Consider the following 24,667-nt stretch of genomic DNA (forward strand, 5'->3'; position numbering starts at 1 on the left):
AAGTATTTTAAGTAATAATAGCTAAAAACTTCCCAAATTTTGTGAAGGGCATAGCATACAGATTTCAGAAGCTCAGTTTGAAAGCATCCAGAGAAAATGACACATAATTTATAGGGAAACATCATTTCAAATGACTGCTGATTTCTCTTCAGAAATCATTGAGGTCATAAGAAAATGGCACACCATTTTTTAAATGCTTTTTAAAAGAAGTATCAATGTTGGAATAATACTATTTAAGTAAAAATATCCTTCAAGAATAAAGATGAAATAAAGATACTCTCAGAATTATGGAAAGCAAAAGCATTTATTGCCACCAAAGCTGCTCTAAAAGAATTGCTAAAGGAAGTTCTTTAAACAGAAGGTGAACGATACCAGAAGGAAACTTAACATCCTGTGTTCTTTAAAACATATTTAACAGTAAAAAAATTGTGTTATGGGGGCTTCAATTTATATACCTGTAATATGCAACATAATTACAAAATAAAGGGGAGAATACAGGGTCAAATATGTTTCTTTCTACATAATTCTTGAAATGAAAAAACTTTTTTTCTAAGTGGACCACGAAAAGTATGGTTGTTGTAATTGCTTTTAAAGATTTTTTAAAAGGGATCTCCATACACAATGCAGGGCTCAGACTAACAATCCCGAGATCAAGAGCCACACATTCTATCAGCTGAGCCAGTCAGGTGTCCCTGGTTGTTGTAATATCTCAAAGAGGCACTAAAAAATTATATAAAGAAATATAGTCAAAAATAAATAAGTTAAAATGAAATACTGGAATATATTCAAATGATCCAAAAGAAAGTACAGAAGAGGAAGAAGCAAAGTTACAACAACAACAACAACAAAAAATGTAGGAAACATGACAGAATGGTAGACCTAATCTAAATCCAAACATATCAATAATCCATTAAATCTACATGGTGTAATCATACCAATTAAAAGAAAAGAATTGAGTGGATAAAAGCATTACTGAACTATATATGATCTCTGTAAGTAATTCACTGCAAATATAGTGATTGTAGGTAAAAAAAAATGAGAAAATATTTACTATACAAATGCTACTCAGAAGAAAGCTGGAGTAACAATATTAACATCAGACCAAGTAGATTTCTGAGCAAAGAAAATCATCAGGAATAATGATGAGTACTGTGTAATAATAAAATGGTCAAGTCACCAAGAAGACAATTTTAAATGTGCATTCACATAAAAACCTCTTATGAATACATAAAGAAAAATCGACAGAACTGAAATAAATATGTCCATGATTATAGTTGGGTACTTCAATACTTTTAATAATGGATAGACCCTGTAGACAGATAATCAGCAAGGATATAGTGGAACCAAAAATATCACCAACCTGCTAGATCTAAATGATATTCATAGAACACTCAATCCAACAACATCATGAATAATACTTTTTTCTCAAGTGTATATAGAGTATTCACCAAGACCGTACCATAAGTCATAAAACAAACCTTAATAGATTTAAAACAATTGAAACCATTCAAAGTGTGTTGTCTGACCATGGAAGAATTAAGTTAGAAATCAATAACACATTAAGAAATCATCAAACACTTAGAAATTAACACACATCTAAATAATCCATAGGTCAAAGAGAATGATTCAAGGAAAATTAGGAAATATTAAAACTAAACAAAAATTAAAATGCACCATATCAAAATTTGGGGGATGCAGCTAGCAGCATATATATAAGGGTAAAGCATCAAATATACAGCATTAAATTAGAAAAAAAGAAAGATTTCAAGTCAATAATCTATGCTTCCGTGTTAAATAGAAAAAGAGGAGCAAACCTAAAGCAAGCAGATTGAAAGAAATAATAAAGATTAAAATAGAAACCAATGATAACTGAAAATAGAGAAAATCAATAAAAGCAAAAGCTGGTTCTTTCAAAACAAAAGAAAAACTACCATAGCTTTGAAATGGGTTCTAGGTCTTCGTTGGATCTTGCTTTGATAAACGTATTCTCTTGTCTCCAGATCTTGATTGAATTATTAGGTAAGTCTCACTACTAGAAATAGAAGACACTCTATATTGTAAAACCAACGTTTTGTGGCAGTCAGTATTCGGGAGGTTGGGGGATAGGAACTTGACCAGCCATGGTAAAATGAACTATTTAGAAGCTAGACCTAAGAACTGAAAACAGGTAGTACATCACAGTATTGAATTCTTATTCTCCTACTGTTTTGACCACGTGGGTATGTGTAGATACCAATGTAAACACACATGTTTGTTTATGTTTGAATCAAGACAGATTTGGGACACTGAAAAAATAGATGATCTTTTACAAAATTAATTTTAAAGAATATCATTTGTATTTCTACTTAGAAATTATAACTTACAAGTGATACCTTAAGGTTTCATAGAACATTCATTGTCTGAAAATACCAAGATAATATATTTAAAACTGTCAGTGAGGTTTCCAAAAATGTTTTAATTTTGTGCTAAATTTCACATATGCACATTTTGGAAACCTGGGATGGATGTATTTCAATAGTACTGATAGCCAATTTCATTTCCTGCTGTTAAGTAAAGGCAAATGGCATCATGTCGTACCCAATACTAAAATTTACAGTAAAGTATATTGAGTAATCACAGTATTAAGTTATATAAGCATGCCAAAATCAGAACTTACCCATTAAAATCAATGTCCCATTCAATTTGCAAATGAATGTAGTAATATCCTATATGTACTAACTTGCATTAGTTCATTTAGCCAACTAAAATAAGATATCAGTGACTAAAAATGGGTTCATTGATAGCAAAACAAAGTGATAAAGATGATGCTGAATGCAAATTATCCATTATGCCAAAAATCAATAATAAAATTCATAACAATTAAAATATTGAAGAAGGATATAATTTCTCTCATGTCCCTCTTGCAATCCATCAGCAAATTCTGTTTTAAAAAAAGAAAATCTAGAATCTGACCTCACACCCCCTCCATTAGTACTGCTCTGGTCCAAACTACGGTAAACTACGGTAAACTCCTGTTTGGACCTCTAAACTCATTTCCTGTTTAGTCCCTCTGCTTCCCTTCTACCTCAGCAACAGCGTTCTCCATGTCTACACAGCAACCAGTGTCATTTTTGTTTTTGAAAAATAAAACCTGTCACTCTATCTTTAACCTTTCAATAGCTTCCATCACATAAAATCCAAAATATTACCAGAGCCTACAGGTGTTCCTACCTAACATGTTCTAGCTCTGTCTTTAGCCTCCTTCCTAATAACTGGTTGCTCTCACTTACTGCATTCCAGCTTACTACTTCTCAAATGAGCCAAACTCTTCCTCTATAAGACCATTATATTCTCTCCTCTATCTGGAATGCCTTTCCTTGGATCCTGGCATGCATCACTTCCTCATTTCACTCAAGTCACTCCCTCAGAAATGTCATCCCTGACTATTATATTCAAACTAGCGAATCCATCCCTCTCCCCATTCTATTCTGCTATATTTTTTCTTATTGCACTTTATCATGACCTGATATATTCATTGTTGGTCTTTCACACTAGAATATAAACCCAATGAGTGCAGAAAATGTATTCACACACTGCATTCCAAGTGCCTAGGACATTGCGTGGTACATATTACACCCATATTTATCGAATTAGTTAATATGTTACCCAATATTACATGTAATTTTTGCCATGGGCCACAAGTTTTGGGAGCATAATAAGGAAATAATATTGGAATGTTAGTGAAGGTTAATACTGTGTTAATTTAAACAAAATATTAAATTATTCAGTGATTAACTATTTTTATATGTTCATTTCTATTCCTAAAGATATTCTTAAGCTTCTAACAATGAGGACTGGGCTAGTAATATATGATCTTTTTCATTGTTTTAAAAATAAGTTGAGACTGAAGTATGCTTCTGGTAGAATGGAATAAGTTTCTGATAGACCAGCCCTCCTACAGATAACTGTAAATGCTGGGCAGCAACAAACAATTCCACTTATTTGAAGGTTCTTGAGAATGAACAGAAGCAGGCATATTTTGGAGGGAAGTTGAAACTTAGAAGGTGGCACTGCATGGGGTGAGTTTCCCATTCTGAGGCTTTTTTTTTTTTTAATTTTTTTAGTAAGTTCTATGCCCATCATGGAGCTTGAATTCACAACCCTGAGATCAAGAGTCACATGTTCTACCAATTGAGCCAGCCAAGTGCCTCCCTATTTTGAGGCTTTTGGTCTGAGAACAGGCCACAGTGATAACTAAAACTCTGGGCTGCTAAGCCTCTGACAGAAAACTTGCCATATTTTTGCCCTGAAGAAAAGAGGACAGAGCATGGGACAACCAAAGCCATTGCAAAGTGGAGGGAAGAACATTTGGTAAAGGATAGATCCAGAGAATGGGAGTCTAAAATTCCAGATATAAACATTCCCAAGTGTCTGGCTAAGTCCCAAACCAGGAACAAGCAAGGCAGACTCAAAGCAGGTTATAGCTAGGGCTAAAACAATGAGACTTGATCTGCTGTCCTCCATCAGCAAGGCCAAGTTTGCAGTGTAAGTTTAAACAACTTAATGGCTCTATAAAATAAAAATGGATATATATAATAGAACTTGGAATTATATAATAGAATCCACAATCTCTACAGCATGGCATTCAAAATACCTAAGAGACAAAATATCTGACAATCCAAATTTACTTGACATATGAAAAACCAGAAAACTATGACCAGAAAACCATTTTCAAAGGAAAAGATAAGAGGTCAACACTGAGATGACTCAAATGGAATGATCAAATAAGGACTCTAAGGCAGCTTTAGTAACTTATCTCAATGAGATAAAGGGAGAAATGCCTATATATAGAAATTTTCAGCAGAAAAATAGAAAATATTAAAGAAAACTAAATGAAATTCTAGAACTAGAAAAATATAATGTCTGACATTTAAAAATCACTGCATAGACTAACTGTAGAATGAAAATGGCAGAAGAAAAAATCAGCAAACTTGAAGACATAAATCAATAGATATTTTCCCATCTGAAGAAGCGAGAGAGAAATATGAAAAAAAAACAGAGCCTCAGGATCCTGTGGGGTAATATCAAAAGTATTTTTTGCCTATATATAGTTGGGAGTCCCACAGGAAAGGAGATTGGAGCAGAATACATTTTTAAAGAAATAATGTCTGAAAATTTCCCAAACTGAATGAAAGACATAATTTATACATTGAAAAAGCTCAGCAAACTCCCCAACAGAGTTAATACAAAACAAAACAAACAAGCCTCCTAGGTACATCATAGCAAATTGTTGAAAACCAAGGAGAATTTCAGAAATATCCAGAGTCGGATGGAAGGAATCCATCTTATATACTGAGTGATATAAACTATTGGATTTCTTGGGGCACCTGGGTGGCACAGCGGTTAGGCGTCTGCCTTCGGCTCAGGGCGTGATCCCGGCGTTATGGGATCGAGCCCCACATCAGGCTCCTCTGCTATGAGCCTGCTTCTTCCTCTCCCACTCCCCCTGCTTGTGTTCCCTCTCTCACTGGCTGTCTCTATCTCTATCAAATAAATAAATAAAATCTTAAAAAAAAAAAAACCTATTGGATTTCTTATCAGAAATGTTCTATGCTAGAAGACGGCAGTATGATATCTTTAAAGTGTTGAAAGAAAAAAAAATATCCAGAATAATAAGATAGAACACTAAGAAAAATTTTACCAGCAGTTCTGCACTACCATAAGAAAGTTCTTCAGGCTGAAGGGAAATGATACTAAAGGGAAACTAATTTTCAGGAAACAATAAAAAACAATGAAATGGCAAATATTTGGGTCAATATAAAAGATTTTTTTATTTTTTTGCTTTAATGTCCTTAAAGTATGTGTGAATGTCTAAGGCAAAAAGTGGGCATATTCTTACGGGGTTTATAATTACATATATATATATATATATATATATGTAATACAAATGATATATGGCAACTTCATTATAACAGGGTGGATCATAAAGGATCTAAACAGTTGTAAAACTACACTATACATGAAGTGATAGAATATCAATTCTAGTAGGCAGTGTAAATTAAAAATGTATATTATAATCCCTATAGCAACTATTTTAAGAATGTAAAAAGGTATGTTAAAATACCAATAAATTAAAATGGAATTCATCAACTGATCCAAGTAAACATCTATAATAGGACAAATGAAAATCATGTTTCACCAGCCACAAGAACATAACATTACTTTTGTGGTATTTTTGCCAAAAAACATAGCCTGAATTTAACCATAAGGAAATACCAGACATACCAAATAGATGTCTACATTACCCCCAGCCAACAAAACAAACAAAAAACTGGCCCTTAACATTCAAAAGTGTCACAACCATGAAAGTCAAGAAGAGATTGAGGAACTTTTCCAGAATGAAGGAGACTACAGAGACATGACAAATAAATGTGATATGTGATTCTGGATTGGATCACTTTGCCATGAAAGACAATCGGAAAAACATGAATAGGGTCTGAGGATAAGATGGTAGTACTTATTAACATTAATTTCTTGATTTTGAGGGTTATAGTTTGGTTATTTAGGATTTTAGGACAATGGTCATGTTTATTAAGTAACACATCAAACTATTTAGGGGTGATAGGACATCATTTTGACAACATACTTTCAAATGGTTCATTAAATGAAGAGGTTCTTTGTACTACTGTAATTTTTCAATAAGTATGAAATAATTTCAAAATAAAAATTATAGATAAAAATAATTCTATATGAAATAGCAGTATGAAGCAAATGGCATTCTCCATGAGAGTACCCAGAACAGAATACAGTAGATGAGTAATTTATTTTCATAAAAGAAAGTCTGAAATTGTTTCACTCATAAAAATGAAGTACCTGAGTATGTTGATAATTGCAACCATTATGGGAATATGGATATACTTATTAATTACAGAATTCTTGAAATTTACAGATATATATTAGAAAATACAGTACTGCTGCCAATTTTTAGGAGGGTGGGAACTCTTTAACCATAATCATAAAGATGGACCAGGTGACTTTCTGGATTTCATAATAGTAATAACATCGACCTGACAACTTCTAGAGTGAATCCAAGGTAATAGCTATGAGAAAGACAATTTATATAAGAATATCAAACATGTCAAACTAGTTTTTGCATATACTTGCTTTTCATCCTAAATTAGGCATTTGGTTAGTAGTGAGACTTCTCCTGCCTGAACTACTGGTGTGACCTGTCTTGGTCAATAATTGTCAGCTGTAAACTCACATTATGTAGGTCATGTTAGAATCAGTGTAGCAGTTTCTCTACCTGCATATTTCTCATACCTTGTCTTTGTCATTTACTTTTAATTACGCAATTTGTTTGAAGAATGTAGCAGAGTTCACTTAAAGGTAGTTTCATATTAACATACCAAAGTTCTTGAATATTCTTATGTTACACATAGTATTTGATGATTCACTATGTAGTAGCGCCCATATATTGCAATATTTTCTCACTAAATCAGACAGTGTATATTAATTATATGTCTATTGTTGGCCCAGTATTTTGTGCGCTCCTACTGGACATTGATATTGCTTTTTATCTAACATAGATTTTGTCTAATTGTAAATTCAATTGATTATAAATTTATCTAATTTTATCTAATCTAGATTTCTAATATGAATATGTGTCAATAGGTGTTTTAACTGGTTGTAGTTGCAGGACTTCTGGAGCTGTGATTTGAGAAATCTATCCTGGACCCCAAGTATAGCCTGCCCAAGTGACACAGGCACTTTCTTCTCCCTTTGCCTCCGTATTCATTTCCATGATCTCATTGTCTTATAATTTGTAACTTTTGCTTAGTTCTGTTTCCTTCTCTGACACTGAGCTTCTTGATGGTAAATCAGTGTTATATTCCAATCACCAATACTGGAAGTATTCAATAAGAGGTTATTGAGTGGGCAGAAGACTATAAAATAATTTTTGTAAATGAGATATTATTTTTCTTTTATTTTTTTTAATATATATTTCTCCCACCAAATCTCCTAATCAAGTTTGAAGCAGGTAACACTGGAGTTATGAATATTAGGTCAATGACCTTTGATTCTGTTTAAAATTTCAGAATTTTCCATTTTCTTGGTTTTTGTTTGGTTTGTTTTTCCAAAATGTAGACAGATTAATAGATTTTTCAATAATTATGTAAATTTTTTTAAGTTTTCTGATTCCTTCCTGACAAACTAAGGAGGAGTTTTGCCAACAAGTAGCTACTCATTAAATTTTATTTAAAGATACATTTTTTTTTTTCTAAGCTAGATTGTGTTTTATTTAAGCTATCCAAACCAAATATACCTACAGAATGTACTTCAGTGGTAGGAAGAACTGGAATGAGAAGGGCAGAATTTAAAATGAGTAAGTTAATTTCCATTCCCCTCAGGCCGCATGTGGTTGATAGTTTTATAGAGACAACTTCTCTACTGTGGTGTGGTTAGCGACTTCATTTGATGATATACGTGAATGATCATTTGAAGTGGAGTTCCTGTTGAAACAGATGGAAATGGAATCATCATTTTTTTTTTTTTAGTTACTTAAATTAATACCAACTGTGAGGTTCAAAAAACCATTTGTTCATTTAATTGTCTTCCAGATTTGGTAGTTCAAAGAAGTATGTCAACACACTTATATCAACACACTTATGAGAGCTGAACCAAAGGATTTATAAGGGAACTACCCAGAAGTGCTTATCTGAGAAGCTGAACGAAAAATAAAATATAAGATAGAATACAGGCATGATTTATATTTAAAAATGGTTATTAATATGATGTCAATTATGAGAATTATCTTTTTACTTCCGTAATCGAGTCAAAATATTCCTATTATAACTTCTTGACTTCTGTTTTACCTTTGTCGTAGGTTACAACTTTTTCTCTTTACCAGTGAAAAGTTGACTGGAAGAGATGAAGAAATTCAGTTGCAAGGATAAACTGATGGAAATATTTGATATAGGATGCTTTCGTGCATTATTTGCAAAACTAGTTAAATTATAGTTTGATGAATTTATACAGATCTTTCAAAATGGAGTTATTGAAAAAGGTACTTGCTACATTTCTAAAAAAACCAAAATTATACCCACTACAGTAGCACTTGGTTTTATAAACTCCATGCAGAGTTTTTTGTTATTTCATTGAGCAGTATTTTAAATGAAATTCTTTGAAAGTTTGTCAATGATATTTCATAATGGATCATGTAAGATTTCCATAGATAAGTATGTCAAATTTATATTCAGCCCTCTCTTCAGTATGTCATCACCCCAGATTATAAGCAAAGTTAATAGATTTCTATTCCATTCTATACAAAGAAAACTCATGTAAATGAAATAATGCTAATCTCAATTTTAAGCTAGGTAAAGTCCCTATGTGAAAAGTGGTTCATCTTACATGACAGCATGTATCACTTCCAGCTGCTTTCTCTTTCTAATCAAAACATTTGCTCACAATATCAGCTGCCTCTATGCCTTGTTTTTAAGCCATTTGCAACAAATTAAACTGAGAACAACATGCCCATAATAAGAGAACTCAGGATTCTGGGACATGTATGTTCCTAATAAGAAAAAAAGCCAATTCACAAGCCAATTATCATTTTACTTTAAAGCTTTGTTTCATGAAGCCCTAATAAAATTTGCAATCAACACTAATACAGTGTTCAGAAATTTATAATTATTCTTCACAGAATAGCTCCATTTAAAATTGTATGTCAGGGGCGCCTGGGTGGTGCAGTCGTTAAGCATCTGCCTTCGGCTCAGGGCGTGATCCCGGTGTTCTGGGATCGGGCCCCACATCAGGCTCCTCCGCTCGGAGCCTGCATCTTCCTCTCCCACTCCCCCTGCTTGTGTTCCCTCTCTCACTGGTTGTCTCTCTCTGTCAAATAAATAAATAAAATCTTAAAAATAAATAAATAAAATTGTATGTCAGATATGCACAATATAGTCAACTTATGTACTCAGAAGAAATATTTAGGGAAAACAACATAGGAATTGAGTTTCTCATACAATAGTAAATTCTTATTCTGAGCCATTATGTGTGTCATGCTTATGGAGCTGCATTAATAAAAGTTAATATTCTACATATGACTTTATATTTTAGATAGCATTTGACTCAAAAGACGTATCAAAGTGAATTGGTATGAATTACTATTTTGGAATATATCTCATAATCTATGCTTGCCAAAGAAATCCTTCTTCTATTTATATTATTTAGTATTTAGCATTACCAGCTTTTGCACTATTTAAGAAATACATAACTGAATTGTTAATGTTATATTTTTGTATAGAATTCATTTCTCTTTGCAATTATTATATCAAGAGAAAAAAACAGTAAATGTAATTTAGGTCAGGCTAACACATCTTAATTTAAACATTGAAAGATGTTTGTTTGAAAGATCTCAATCTCCACATGTTCTAGAAATAAAAGCCAGAGACAAACAATACAACTTCATGCATCCCATAGAAGTCTGAATAACCAATTACTTAAAAATTTCACCATCTGCTCTCACTGAAGCAGCAAGACTGAGGCATTTTCCCATGCTACAAACCATGATAATCAGAATGTAACAGAATGAAAAATGCTAGTATCATTTCCCTCCCTTTCTTATTTGCTGTTGTGGTTCTTAATGAAAACGTGAGCTATGCAAACAAAGGAAAGGGGAGGATATTCCTCTGCCCCATCTCCTAATTGAGCGCTTACATCCAGTAATAGCTTTTTGCTGCCCTGGGCAGCATGACATTGCCTCATTTGGCCACGCACAGCTATTATTCTAGGGCGCAGCTAGTGAAGTGCCCCAATCCATCTGCTTGCTTTTCATGAGCTGGTGCTCTCCTTGATGTTGACAGCTGTCTTAATATTCCTGGGCCACCTGCCATAGTAAATGCTGTGTTCTAAGATATATACAGAAGCTTATCCCTCTGGTCACTTTTCAGAACAAGAAGCTTAGCATTTCTAGACTACACTTGCATCCTTGTTTAAATGCTTCAGGGATCAGCACTTTTAGTCTATTCTCATACTTTTGAGGAGTTTAGTGCTTTTGCTTTGGGAATCACAGTGTGATGAATTTCAGGTTTTCTTCTGTATCAAATAAGCTGTCGAATTACAGGCTTTTTGTGGAAGTCATGCTGGCCACAGGAGGTGGAGAAGACAGAGCATCCTGACAGTTATTTCCTCTATGAGCCTTCCTGGAAGGCTTTCTAGATCATAATGGGGGTCCATCCTACAAAGCTTTCCCCTGTTATACCTGCTTTGCTCATCTGTTTCCCCCATCAAACTTGCCCCTTGAGGGAAAGTATCTTCCTCATCACTGTATCTCTAAGAATGAGCATGCATCTGACATATAGGTGGCACTCTGGGACAGATCCAGGTTTGGAGGTATCTGAAGATTTTTACAACTTGAGGGGTTCTTTTTAAAGAAAAATGATTTAAAAATAAGAATAAAAATTAGATAAATGAGTGAAAAAATAAATCATGCAATTTACCAAATTTAAAAAGTTGACTAACAAAACATCACAAAATCTAGAAAATCAACATATTTTCCATTAATTTCATGGCATACCTCTATTATACTTTTTTCTTTTAATTTTTATAGTGTACTCTTTGAGAGCCTTTCATATGACAATGATTTTTTTTAATTTTTTAAAGTAATCTTTATACCCAACATGAAACTCAAACTCATGACCCCAAGATTAAGAGTCACATGCTTTACTGACTAAGCAAGCCAGGTGCCCTGATGAAGATTTTCTAATATCATTTTCTATACATTTGGTTGAGTGTGTTATTGATGGAAGGACTATGTAAACATGTAACATTCTCACACATATACTCACTATACTGCTGCTACAGGTTTGTGCCCTACAATGAAGAATTCTGATAAATTCTATGTTACATGATTTTCATTTAAAAAGTTTGATGCATTTACACTTATAAAAATTGTATATACTGCATTATTTTTAAAAGATTTTATTTATTCAAGAGAGAGAGTGAGTGAGCCAGCACAAGTGGTGGGGGAGGGAGAGGGAGAAGCAGACTCCCCCCTGAGCAGCAATCCTGATGACCCTGGGATCATGTCCTGAGCCAAAGGCAGACATTTAACCTATTGAGCCACCCAGGAGCCCCTATACTGCAGTATTGAACATATTACTGCTGTGAGAGAAATTACATCAATTAGAAGTGGTTCCTCCTCTTGTATTTTGTCTTTGGATGCCTAGAATAATATTCCACAATCCCTTTTTGCTATTATACATTTCAAATCTTTTTTACCTGTACTACCCACATATTTTCAGTGTCAGGGGTCTTAGGATATGTTTATGTCTTAATAGGACCTCTGGTCTTGCATCTTGGATATAATAATTGGTGAAAGGCACAATAGACAACCTGGAATTTAAGCAATAACTTAACTAAATTTTGAAGACACTGACAACCACATAAATATACCCCACTAAATCTAAACTAAATATATTTCCTACTCAAATTCCCCAGAAGATGCTAAAATGTCTCCAATAAATTCAACACCAAGTGACTTTAGGAGAAGTGGGATACTGGGGTCAGGGGTGTGGGAATCCAAGTGGAAAGTAACCGTGGTCTTAATCAATTACAGGTAAAACATTTACTTTTATAAATTTCACAAAGACACATGACCATGTGATCACATTCCCAAGTTCACGTTGGAAGAGATTGTGCCAATCAGGGGCCTTGAGACTTCAGCTTTGTTAGCTTCACAGTCAATATGCTTCTACCGTAGGCCTTCACTAAATGCCTGTGGAACAACTGAATGATCGAATGAAGACAACTTTGCTAAATTTTCATCTCTAACATCCTCACAACTCTAAAATTCAACATTTTTACAGACTTCCTAATGCAAGGAATACTAATAACTTAGGAGTATTCAGAAGTTTTGAGTCAGAATATAAGGATGTAGGATATCTAGAAACTAATAAATACTAGAAAAGTAAATCGATGAAAATTTAGCTGTCATTGTTTTATGGTTTTAAACTAATCTTTCATAGACAAAGTTTGCTTTAATGGAGGCAGGGCACCACTTGGTATTTACAATTCAATCAAAGTGCTGCTTTTTTCTATCACAGAGTGGAGATGAGAGTATCATTAGATATCGTTTCCTTCATGAAGTAGTTGCTTTGGAGAAAAAAAAAATCTACCATAGATCTGAATTGGCCCAACTGTTCACTTTAGGGGCCTTTAATAACACCTACAATATCTCATATCTTTACAAGCTGTTCATCATTAGAAGGAATTGTAGCCAGATGAATAGTAGCATTATTTCCACTACGTAGACTTTCCTCACCAAAACTGTAGAAAATTTTTATGACGGACATTACACATTATGATTCTGATGCCTCTCACTTATGCAGGATAGTGGCTATTGAAGAAATATTACCATCACAACGTTTTCCTTGAGAGGTATTTTTCAGAGAAATTCTTGTTCTTAAAAAACTATTCTTGTTAGTTAAATCCATAATTCAGTACTAAATCTTGCTGGGTCCCACCCACTTTTATCCCCAGAAAGATTTCCCAAACAATCCACCTGCTGGGTGGGCATTAGGGTATAGGGCCCACTTTTCACAGTACAAATGGGGGATACATCTGGTAGTCCCTTAACTTTCTTTGGGGAGATAAATTATTCTCTGGGCCTTCTAGCTGGAAGGAACAGTTTGCTTCATTTTCTCTTTGTTCTCTTGTTCTCTGGGCTTTCTGGTAAGTTGGCATTTAATGGAGATTCTCCCCTAAAATAATAAAGCAAGAATTGGGAAATTTACTTGTCCTATGTATTATTCTAGATTTTTCCTATTTTCTCAGACTCACAGAGAAGGAAGAAATATTTCCAAATGAGAAAGCACTGGTAAGTCTTGAATCCAAGCTGAAGGAAACTGGGCTGATTTAGCTTTGGTGGGTTGAATCAAAGCCAGAACAAATTAGGATGAGTGCCTTGGGCTCTGCTACAGTTAGCAGGGGTGGGAGTGCTTCTAGGAGGCAGCTGTAGGATGGCAGGGAAACTCAGCAGCCACCAGCTGATGCTGAAACTACTGGGGCTTATAGATGTCTAATTTACTCATAAACAACCTTCTCTTCTCCAGCATCCCAAAGTTAGAGGAGGGATGACCCCCAAGGTACCTTCCTTCCCTTCCCCCAAGCCAAAACTACCTTGGGCATTTCATTTACTTGTATACAATTTTTATACAAGTAAATGTCTGGTATCTCTGTAAATATCTCCGATTTCTACACGGTCTCTGTAGAAATTTAGTTTTAAAACAAGCAAACAAAAAACACCTGAGGTGAAGAGGCCTTGATGTTTTCTGTGCCAACTACCACGGTATAAAAAAAAACTAGAAAGTCCATACTACTGTATTAATGAAATAAGTTGAACACAGAAGAAAAATACTACGTGATACCACTTATATGATCAATCTAATATGGGCAAATTCATAGTACAGTGGAATGGAGGGGGAAACAGAGCTCTTAGTCAAAGGGTACAGTTTCCGTTATGAAAAATGGGTACTTCCTAGAGTTCTACTGTACAGCATTGTGCCTATAGTTAACAACACTGTATTGTACACTTAAAAATTTCCTAAAAAGGCACACTTTATGTTAAGTGTTCTTAAATAGTAAGAGGGGAGGAGAAAACTTCTGGAGGTGTATGGCATAGATTGTGATGAGAGTTTCACGGGTGTATGTTTCTCCCCAAACTCATCAAGATGTATACATTAACCATGTAGGGCTTTCTGTATGTAAAACATGAAAAAAAAAACTAAGAAATTCCATACTACTGTATTTAGACTGTCCTTGTTTTTAAGTATTCTTAAAGACTGTGGCTTCCAGATTTCGGTTAAGTCTGTTTAACGACTACAAAATATGTTTCAGCACTTTGTTAAACAAGTTAAAATTACTTGTTTTTGATCAGTGTCATTTTTGTAGGAGGTTCGCAGAGTAGTAGATAACATTGAGTGTGAGAAATTTAAATCGCCACTGGGTTAGGAAAAGTTACTCCACACATAAGGGAGCTGAACAAGAAATGAGTTAACAGACCTACAGGACACCTATGCCCCCACCTTCGCTACTAGGACTTCGCCTTGGAGTACCCTCTTTTGCAGTCCTGGTGGAAAGTGTTTTTGGAGTAGCTGCTAGCTGAAAGCCCAAGGCACTCTGATACCGCACTTTACCAGGTGTTTTCACAAACCCTAGTTCATCAACTTCTTTCAAAAAGTGTGAGTACTGTTTTCGCTCGAAAACAAACCAGTAATACAGAGTGAAAACTGAGCTCAAAGCTAAATGGGCTGCAGAACTCGTTTGGGCGGGAAACCTGTAGCCCGGCATTTCGGGCTGCGTGTTGCCTCCACCCAGGGTCTCAGCCTCCCGCTTCCCGCGGGGACCTCGCCAGCCAGGCAAAACCGTGGCTGGGCCCGAACTCCGGGCGGGGCCGCGGCCTCTGGCTCCTCCCGGGGGCGGGCTAGTCGGGGGCGGTAGGAGGAGCCGGCGCGCCGCGAGAGCAGCAGCCGCGCGGGGAGCGCGTCGCGCCCGCGCTTCTGCCGCCGGGGATGAACTGAGCCGCGCTGGCGGCCGGCGCCGAGTCCGTCCTGCCTTCGCCGGGTCCCGCCACGCCAGGCTCCGGGCGCAGGACAGCGTCTCGCCCGTTACCCGCGGACGGCCCCGGACCGGCAGCCGCGCCGGGGATATGTCTGGCGGCCGTAGGAGGGGCGGCGCCCCCTGGCACACCTTCTCCCGGTTCTTCGCTCCCCGAAGCCCTTCCCGGGACAAGGAAGAGGAAGAGGAGGAGAGGCCAGGGACGAGCCAGCCGCCCGCTCCAGGCCAGGGCGCTGCCAGGTGGGAGCCGCGGGGGACGTCGGGGTGGGGGGGGGCTGCGCGAACTCGCCTGATAGGGGCACCTAGCCCGACCGCCCGCAGCCAGCGGTTCTGGGGCCACGCTGCGTTCCGCTCTCCACTTTCTGTTCTCCTTTGCTAAGGTTTCCTGCTCCTCGCCCAGTTTCCGCGCCGCTTCACTCCCTTTTCCTCGGTTAGTTAAATCCGGGTGAAGTTCGTGACCCGCCGCGGGGTGCGTTCCCACCGGGCCCAGCCGGCGCGGCGCTCTTCCTTCCCACCTCCCCCTCCCGGTACGTGATTCTGTTCCCGTTCCACACTGGCGTCTGCGCTCCAAGTTCTGTGGCAGAAGCGAGTCCCCCGGCGTCCTGCCGGCCGAAATGGGAAACAGTTGAGAGCGAGCCGAGCCACCAGCCGGGGCAGAGCGGGCGCGATCCGAAACCACTGGGAGGGAAGGTAAAGCGTTGGAGCGCCACCCCCTCAGCTGGTGTTTTGCCATCCTATTTAGATTTACTAGAAATGATTTTTTTTTTTTTTTTAAGAATAGTGATAATGAGTTCCCAGGACTTTGTCAAAATACAAAAACCTCCCTAGATTTCTTTACCACTGCCTGGGCATTTAAATGATGCCGCCCTCCTTCCCCTTGTTTCTTTGGAAACATCTGCCTCAAGTTCCCCGACAGATTCCAAAAACCAGGACTCCTCTGTCTTGGTTTCAGCAGGGAAAACGTGCCCCTTCTCTACAGTCTTTGGTCCTTCCTCCACCTGCTGTAAAACAGAATATATATATTTTTAGACAGTTCTCCTTAAAATGCCCGTTCCTGAGTCTTTTCATCCATTTTGAGGGAGGAGGAGGGGTCAAATGAAATACATCTCACTCTTGTAAACTTTTGCTGAGAAGACAGGTTTATACTCTCTCCTCTCCCAGATTGCACCGAAATTGTGTAATCCGTTTTGATTGGAAGGAGGCTTTCTAGAAAACTACATTTACTTCAGATTTTAAAGACTTCGGGGACGACTTCAGAGAAGAAATGAATAGGAAGCAGAACTGTGTGACTGTGCTGGTGTCATTAGTATTCAGGTCTTGTGATTTGATTCTAGGCATTTATGTGTTCCTCAGTTTCCCCACTTGTGAAACATTTCCATTATGAACCTCTGTTAATACCACATCTCTCCAAGAAAGCACCTGTAATTGGTAAACTTTTCCTGGGAAGCTTCAGCTATTGTTGCCCTGTTAAGGGAGAATTTAAAATTCAAAGTTACACAGTAGTTAAAAATAGTTTTGAAGTCTGACAGGGTTCAACCAGAATGTCAGATCTGCTGGTGTGGGCAGACAGCCTGAGTGAGGTGCCTGCCATCAGTGCAACAACACTAATCATCTTGGATAATATCGGAGCAGTGTTTAAAAGAAATCCCAAGTAGACTCAGCAAAAGTTGGCAACTTGAGTCACTGTTAGAAAGGAATAGGCTGGCCAGTTTCAGGTTCATAACAGAATTGTGCAGAAACTGCCTGCCTTCCTGCCCTAATTTGACTTTAGACACTTCTCAAATCTAATCTCCTCTCTCTCTGAATAACCTCTCTAGCAACTAGCCTCTTGTCTACTTAGCACTTCTCCATTCTCATTATCTCCAGATAAGCGCAGGCTGTGACGTTTTGACACTGAGAATTTTAACTGTGCTTATATGAACACTAACTTTGTCCTCATCTTTTTAGAATTTGCCGGCTGTTAAGGGAATAGCAGTAATCCTTTCTGTGGGTGTTTTACCTTTTAAATGAGCTTACATCTTTCTCTTCAAGAACATAAACACACACAAAGCCTATATTGAAAGTTTAATGAAACAAATGGAAACTCTTAGTAGTACCCAGTGTCCTAGTAACACAACACCCTGGTGTTAACAAGATTGGAAACAGAATTGCGATCTGCCACTGTGCCCTTATTTCAAAATGAAAGGGTATTTTGGCTGTTTCTCTTAGAGGCAGTGAAAACTTGTCATTTATAATGGGAGCCTGGTTTACCTTTTACACTGGTGACCCCCAGAGCAGACATGTACTGTGGTAGGGGTGTAAAGATGACTGAAAAAAAGGGTCCTTTCTCTCAAGGAACTGTAAGAAGCTGAAAAGACCACTTGAAAAGAGTAATACTAGTACATTTCATGCATGTATCTAGCACTTAACAATTTATAAAAGTAGTTTTAACAATATTACACTTGAGGTTGGACAAACCTTTGTGATCAACGTCCTCATTTTACTGTAAAAAACAGAGTTAAACTTGCACGAAGTCACACAGCTACTTTTCAGTCCATGAACAGGAATTAAGTCAGACCCTGTGCCTGCAACTCTGAGGCCTCTTAAAATATGTTAAGGATTAATATCCACTTTCTGATTTTTCAGTGTACTTGAAATGCATTCTCTCAGACTTTAAACTTGTACAGTCTCCTTTTCTGCACTCTTAGTGTGGCTTATATGAATTTTATTATATAACTTATGCATGTATGAATCAAAATTATACATAACTATAAGACCAATAAAAGTCAATTTTTAAGCATTACCTGAAAACTCTTTTTTGGCTACTCACAAAATGCAAATGGGACAAACACAGGGTCCTTGGTGGTTGCCATGACTACAACTCTGTACGCTGCCATGATTCAGGTTTTCCAGTATTTCCTTATTTGAACCATAGGAAAACCTTTGCTTTTATGGTGTGCTCTAAGTTATTTGGGCTTCATTTGGTGTGAACACATCATTTATGTATTGAGTTTGCTGCTATTCTATTCTCATTAAACTTTGGCAGTTAAAGAAGTCTGTTTATATCAACATTGAGGATTCAGGTATGGACACTTGAATTGCTTGTTAGTATTCTTCTTGGGTGACTGACCAGATCCAGGAGGTGCTTATATTTATTTTAGATCATATAGAAATGAAAAATGTAACTGAAGCTTTCACAGGAAACTTGAGAACTCCGAGTTCTGTGGATCCCAGTTTGAGAATCACTGCTATAGTGTTTAACCCAATTTATGAGCACACAGGAAAGACTCATTAGAAGTGGTAGGGGATGGGGGTACCTGGGTGGCTCAGTCAGTTAAACATCTGCCTTCAGCTCAGGTCATGATGCCGGGGTCCTGGGATTGAGCCCTGCGTTGGGTGCTTCTCCCTCTCCTGCTGCTGCTCCCCCTGCTTGTGCTTGCTCGCTCTCTCTCTGTCAAATAAATAAATAAAATCTTTTTTTAAAAAGTGATAGGGGGGCGCCTGGGTGGCACAGCGGTTGAGCGTCTGCCTTCAGCTCAGGGCGTGATCCCGGCGTTGTGGGATCGAGCCCCACATCAGGCTTCTCTGCTATGAGCCTGCTTCTTCCTCTCCCACTCCCCCTGCTTGTGTTCCCTCTTTCACTGGCTGTCTCTATCTCTGTCAAATAAATAAATAAAATCTTTTAAAAAAAAAAGTGATAGGGAACAACAGGGAGGGCTTCACAGTCGAGGGAGTTTTACCTGGTTCTTCAAGACATTGGTAGTGTTTTAGTGGAGAACTTAGCCAGGAAGATAGAAATAGGGAACAGGTATTCTGTGCTAAGCAGAGGCCTATAGGAGGTTATGATCTGTTGGGGACTATATACATCAGTGGGACAGAGTGAAAGAGGCAGTGGGAAAGATTGGAGTTAGGTCACTGAGGTCTCAAGACAATATTTTGCTCTTGATTTAAAGTTTAGACTACTTTTGTGAAACACTGTTAAACAGACACTGCTAGAATGTGAAATTTAGAGGATACCTGCCTATTAATGTTCTCCACTTTGAGAAAATGTTTGCTCACTTTTGTTTCTTTGCTATACCACACATGATGGATCTGTTTAAAAGGAGCTTTGTATGACATTTTAACTCAGGCCAGGGCATAGTAAGGTGAAATCAGCATTTACCAAGGGCTGATTTTGCCTGTATTGCTGGGCTGCATACTTTTACTTGCAGCATCTCATTTAAATCTCACCCTTAGCCTTGAAGGTTGGTATGCTTATCACTATTCTGACAATTGAGGAAACTGAGGGTGGAGAGTTCTTAATGGTGAACACTATTGGCATCTTGGGTGGAACAATTCTTGGTTGAACTGGACTGTGCCGTCCTTTGCAGGACATTTCACATCCATGACCCCGCCCACTAATTGCCAGTAGCATCCTCCAGTAATTGGGATAATCCAGACACCTCCACCCAGGTGGATGGGAGTAGGATACCACTCCCAACGGAGAATGATTTACCCCAAATCATGAGAGTAATGTTTCAGGGGTGAGATTTGAACCTCGGTTTCTCTGGCTCTAAAACTCTGGTTCTTTTTTTCCACACCATCTTGCCCACCACCCTTCTGAACTATGCTCATTCAAAACACATTTGAATCTATAAGTCAATTGGAATATTTCGTTCTTTGTTCCGGAATGGGTGGCAGAAATGTGGCCCATTTCAGATATACTCTTTTTTTTTTTTTTAAATACTGTTCCTTTCAGTATTATAGTATATTGTTATTGATAGAAATAAGGTAAGACAGACTCACTAGACCAAGGACAGGGGCTGTGTCTTATTTCTCTTGGTGTCCCCTTTACCTAGCTCAAGTGAGGAGTGTATCACTGTTGATGGAGCATTAAAGCGCCTATTAGTGGTTTTCAGCTACCAGTAGTACCCTCCCTCTCGATTTGGACATTTAGAGATGTGAGGGACCTTAAAAGGTTTCTACAGTATTTGGCTCTCTGCTTAAGGTTCAGAGAATTTTTGCTTGTCACCATGGCTGAGGGTGTTAAATGGGTGGAGCCAGGATGCTACTTAATTGCTGCAGGAGATACTCTCATAAAAAATGTGAGCAGTGCCCCTGATGCCTGAGAGCCGCTGGCCTTCAGGTTAAAGACCCAGTGCTGACCACAGCATCAGGTATGAAGAGAGGGAGCTTTGTTCTCTGAATCTTCATGGTGGTTGTATTTTCGTTGATTTGAAAGCACTGTAGAAAATAATTAATTGGTAACTAGTTTATTTGAACAGGAGATACCTGTGTGGTCTTGAAGGACCACATCAGCAGTTCATACCCATTGTAATAAAGATGACTGGAAAATTCCAGAAGTCCTCAGCAGCATGTATTTTCTGAGAATCTTGAACTACCAGGTTGACTGAAAGCATAGAAGCTACTTTTGAAGGTAGGGTAGAAATATAGACTGTTTTAGGGTGTTGAAACTGTATTATCTTTCAAGTGAGACTTCTATCTTTGGGGTTTCACAGGGTGTCTGCTAGATACCTAATTTGGGGATTCTGTTTCTCAGTGAGGGCATTCCTTGTATGCTAACTCAGTTGTACATTCTAAATGTTAAAGTTGCAAGTGCCTCACGTTGTCCCACAATAAACTTATGTCATCAGAATTTCTAACTGTATTGAAACAATGATAGCATTTTTTTCATCTCAGAGGAAAATATGTAAAGGGATATTAATAAATTTTGTAAAAAGGAAAATAATGTTCCCTTCAAGATAGAATATTTCATTTCCTAACCAGAGTTCTGATGAAACACACTACAGCCTAGATATGCCAGAAATGCTGATAAAACTGTGGTAGCAAGAAAACATAGGTTGGTGTAAATTTAAACTCAGAAAAATAATCTGGGATATCTCCTGAAAAGAAAAGATTAGCATGAAATAAAAGCTTAAAACGCCATTTATTTGGAGTCTATTTATTCCATAAATTTGAATGGCTGCTATGTGTCAAATATAGTACTACGCAGTGGGATAAAGATGAGTGAATGACCAAAAGTGCCCTCAAAGAGGTCATAAATTAACGGAGGAGATAAACGTGTACATCTCTGTTCTCAAGATGAGCTCATTATAAGCCAAAAATGTTTGTGGCATATGTGACTTGTTTGGTTCAGAACATACTTACTGTTTCATGACTATCAAATATTGTATGAGAGCTTTATTTGGGCTTTCAAGTTATCTTCCCCCATTATTAACTTTTCTCTGAGCGTGGTTTGATTAACATCCTTTGCTAATCAGAATACTGGACCAGCAGGATGAGTGGTAAGTGCTTTTCTTCGACTCGTCTTGTTCTTCCTAGACTCCACAGGATGGCAAGTTCTAGATGGAGGCAGAAAAGCACATCCTCTTGGGAAGAAACATTTCGCATGAGTGGAGACCCTTACACAAAATAGCTTCATGTTGATAGAGAAACAAGTCGAAGCTTTGCAACCAGAAACAACTCATTCTTAATGTTTGGTTGGCAGTTGTGAATGGCCAGTGGTACCACTCCAGCAGGGCTATCCCTCAGTGTGTAATCCCTGGGGATATTTAATTGCAGGTATTCCAAAGCAGTGAAACAACTGTTTGCTTAGTCAGGTGGTTTGTTGTTGTTGTTGTTGTTGTTGTTGTTGTTTGCCTGATAGGTTGGTGATGACAAAACTAAATTGTCCTTTATTAAGGCCCTAATCAGACCCAAGCCCTGTGCTTTGGACTTTAAATATATACATACTTAATCCTTAATCCTTAGCAACCTTTGAGAGATCTTTACACCATCTTACAGATCTATAATTTAAGGGTTTGAGAGGTCCAGTAGTTAATCAGAAGTCTCATAGCCTCTGTGGTAGAGTCAGAGTCAAATTCTCCCTCCTGAACTCAGAGTCCACAGCATTATGTGATTGCTTCCTCTGCTTAACTTAGGACTACCCGTAAAAGAAAGCTGGCCCTAGAAAATGGTTTCGAATGGAAATAAAAAACAATGGCGTGCAGCTGGACGTTTGCCCAGATGGCTTGGGTCAACACTCTGTACAATAAAGAGTTTGTGGTCCTGACAACTGAGAAAAGTTAACAAGTGTATATATCTAGCAAACGACAAATTTATATTTAATCACATGAAAAGGGTCCATCTCCTCTAAAAGACATGCAAACTGAAAGTATAGCAAGCTACCATAGTCCACCTAATTGATAAGCAAAATTTGAGTTAGATGTGGGTAAACTGGAAGTAGTGACTGGTGGGAAAGTAAACTGGTACCCTACCTTGGACAGGTTCTCTCAGTATTACAGGTTCCATACTCTGATTCAGTACTTCCCCTGTAGGAATTCCATCAGATGTAAACGGTTTGCAGACAGGCCCGACATTGCCTGTGCAAGGCTAGCCTTTGCAGTGTTGCTTTAATAGCAAACGAAGGAATAGACTTGTGTCCTGTCAAATGGACTAAGTGATAAATCATTGTCCAATCATAGAATAGAATATTACACAGCTGCCAGAAAATGACAGAGCTTTTTATGTACTGATATGGAAATAACTCCAGGATTCATTAAGGAAAAAAAAAAAGGAAGCTGGAAATCATTGTGTGTAGTATGCTCCCATTCCTATATAAATGTGGGAGTGTGAACTAAGTCTGTTACTCTGTGCCGTGTTAACAAGGGGGGATGGGAGACTGGCTGAAGAAATTAGGAACAAGAGGGAGACTTGTCATTTTATACCGTTTTATACATAAAAAAATTGTGAATTACCTACTTCAGGGGAAAAAAGACTAGTTTAAGACCTGGTGAATATCTGTGTATAAGTGAGTAAAAATCAAGAGACTTTAGGATCCTGACTTGGCAGAGATCTTCCAAAGAATGAATGAACGACATTAACTTGTTCGAATGAGAAAAGTTACAATTTAGGCTGTAAATAAAGTAATAGTTATAATGCAGAGAAATTTGATATTTTGATATTTTCTGTTAAGTATTGAGTGAGGCTTCTGTATTCTTAATCTGTAATGTGAAACTGGGTGGGGTTGCTTATCAACTCATCTTTTTGAGATCACCCATCATACACTTGGAATAATGGCATGACCCTGGCACGTCATTAACACTTTCAATCTTTTTGTCAAAAATCGAGGCAGGTGGCTCTCATCTCCAAAGTCTCTTTCAGATTTAGCATGCCAGCCAGAACTCCATGGAGTAATAGGTGTGTACAAAATCAGTGCGCCTGTGTATTAGAAAGCCTTTGTTTTACTGGGAAAGTCGTGTATGAAAACTTCACCCACGTTTACCAAGAATTCATTTAGTACCCCTTGTACCAGGAACTGTGCTGGGCTCTGCGAATCCAGGTGTGAACACACTGCAACATGGTCTTTGGCTCAAAGCATACATGCAGTTTCCTGGAGAAGGCAGACATAGCACAAATTTTCCTTCCCTTAAAATAAGTGCTGAGGTGACACTCAATGCTGTAGGAGCATTTAACAGGTGTGGGCCCAGTCTTGACACACTGTTTAGAGGAAACTTTTTAAAGATTTAAGAGAGTGTGCGTACACACGTGTGGCAGGGGCAGAGGGAGAGAACCTCAAGCAGACTCCCCTGAGCACAGAACTCACGTGGGGTGGGGGTTTGACCTCACCCCGCCCTGAGATCATGACCTGAGCCAAACCCAGAGTCAGTCGTCTAACCTCCTGAGCCACCCAGGCACCCCTAGTGGAAACTTTTATTTTGCTTAATCTGTTTCTTCTGGTATTTTTGTACATGTGCCTAAACAGTGGCTTACTTTTTTTTCTTTATTTATAAGCCGTAGGTAACTTATACTGACTTCTGGCTGTGGTAGATGAGAACTTAGCTATTTTATACCTCTTCTCACTTCCCTTTACTCATCCAGCCAATATAATTTTATAATTTTGGAATTAAATCAAAAGCCAATCTTTAGATTTTTATGAAATACAATTTTGGTTTCATTAACACAACACACTAGCTTCTCTATCTTCCTTGTGACAAGTAGCACAGATGGGAACGCGAGAAATGATGTGGAAATGGCGTTCAAGTGCCCTCACAAATAGTAGTTTCATGTAATTTCTGAAGATACATGTTAGAAATGTGTGCTTTAGTCTTTGTAT

At 37.8% G+C, this 24,667-nt stretch overlaps 1 protein-coding gene across 1 annotated transcript in view; it reads left to right on the top strand.

The window, feature by feature from the left end:
- The first annotated feature begins 15,482 nt into the window (after positions 1-15,482).
- Positions 15,483-24,667, top strand: part of CRYBG3 (crystallin beta-gamma domain containing 3) — a 105,395-nt gene continuing 96,210 nt past the window's right edge. Inside the window, exon 1 of the mRNA XM_034657147.1 lies at positions 15,483-15,834. Within this exon, the coding sequence (XP_034513038.1) occupies positions 15,686-15,834 (149 nt within the window). The 5' untranslated portion in view covers positions 15,483-15,685. The remainder of the gene's footprint in view (positions 15,835-24,667) is intronic.

Source organism: Ailuropoda melanoleuca, chromosome 1 (assembly GCF_002007445.2).
Source record: "Ailuropoda melanoleuca isolate Jingjing chromosome 1, ASM200744v2, whole genome shotgun sequence".
Lineage (NCBI taxonomy): Eukaryota > Metazoa > Chordata > Mammalia > Carnivora > Ursidae > Ailuropoda > Ailuropoda melanoleuca.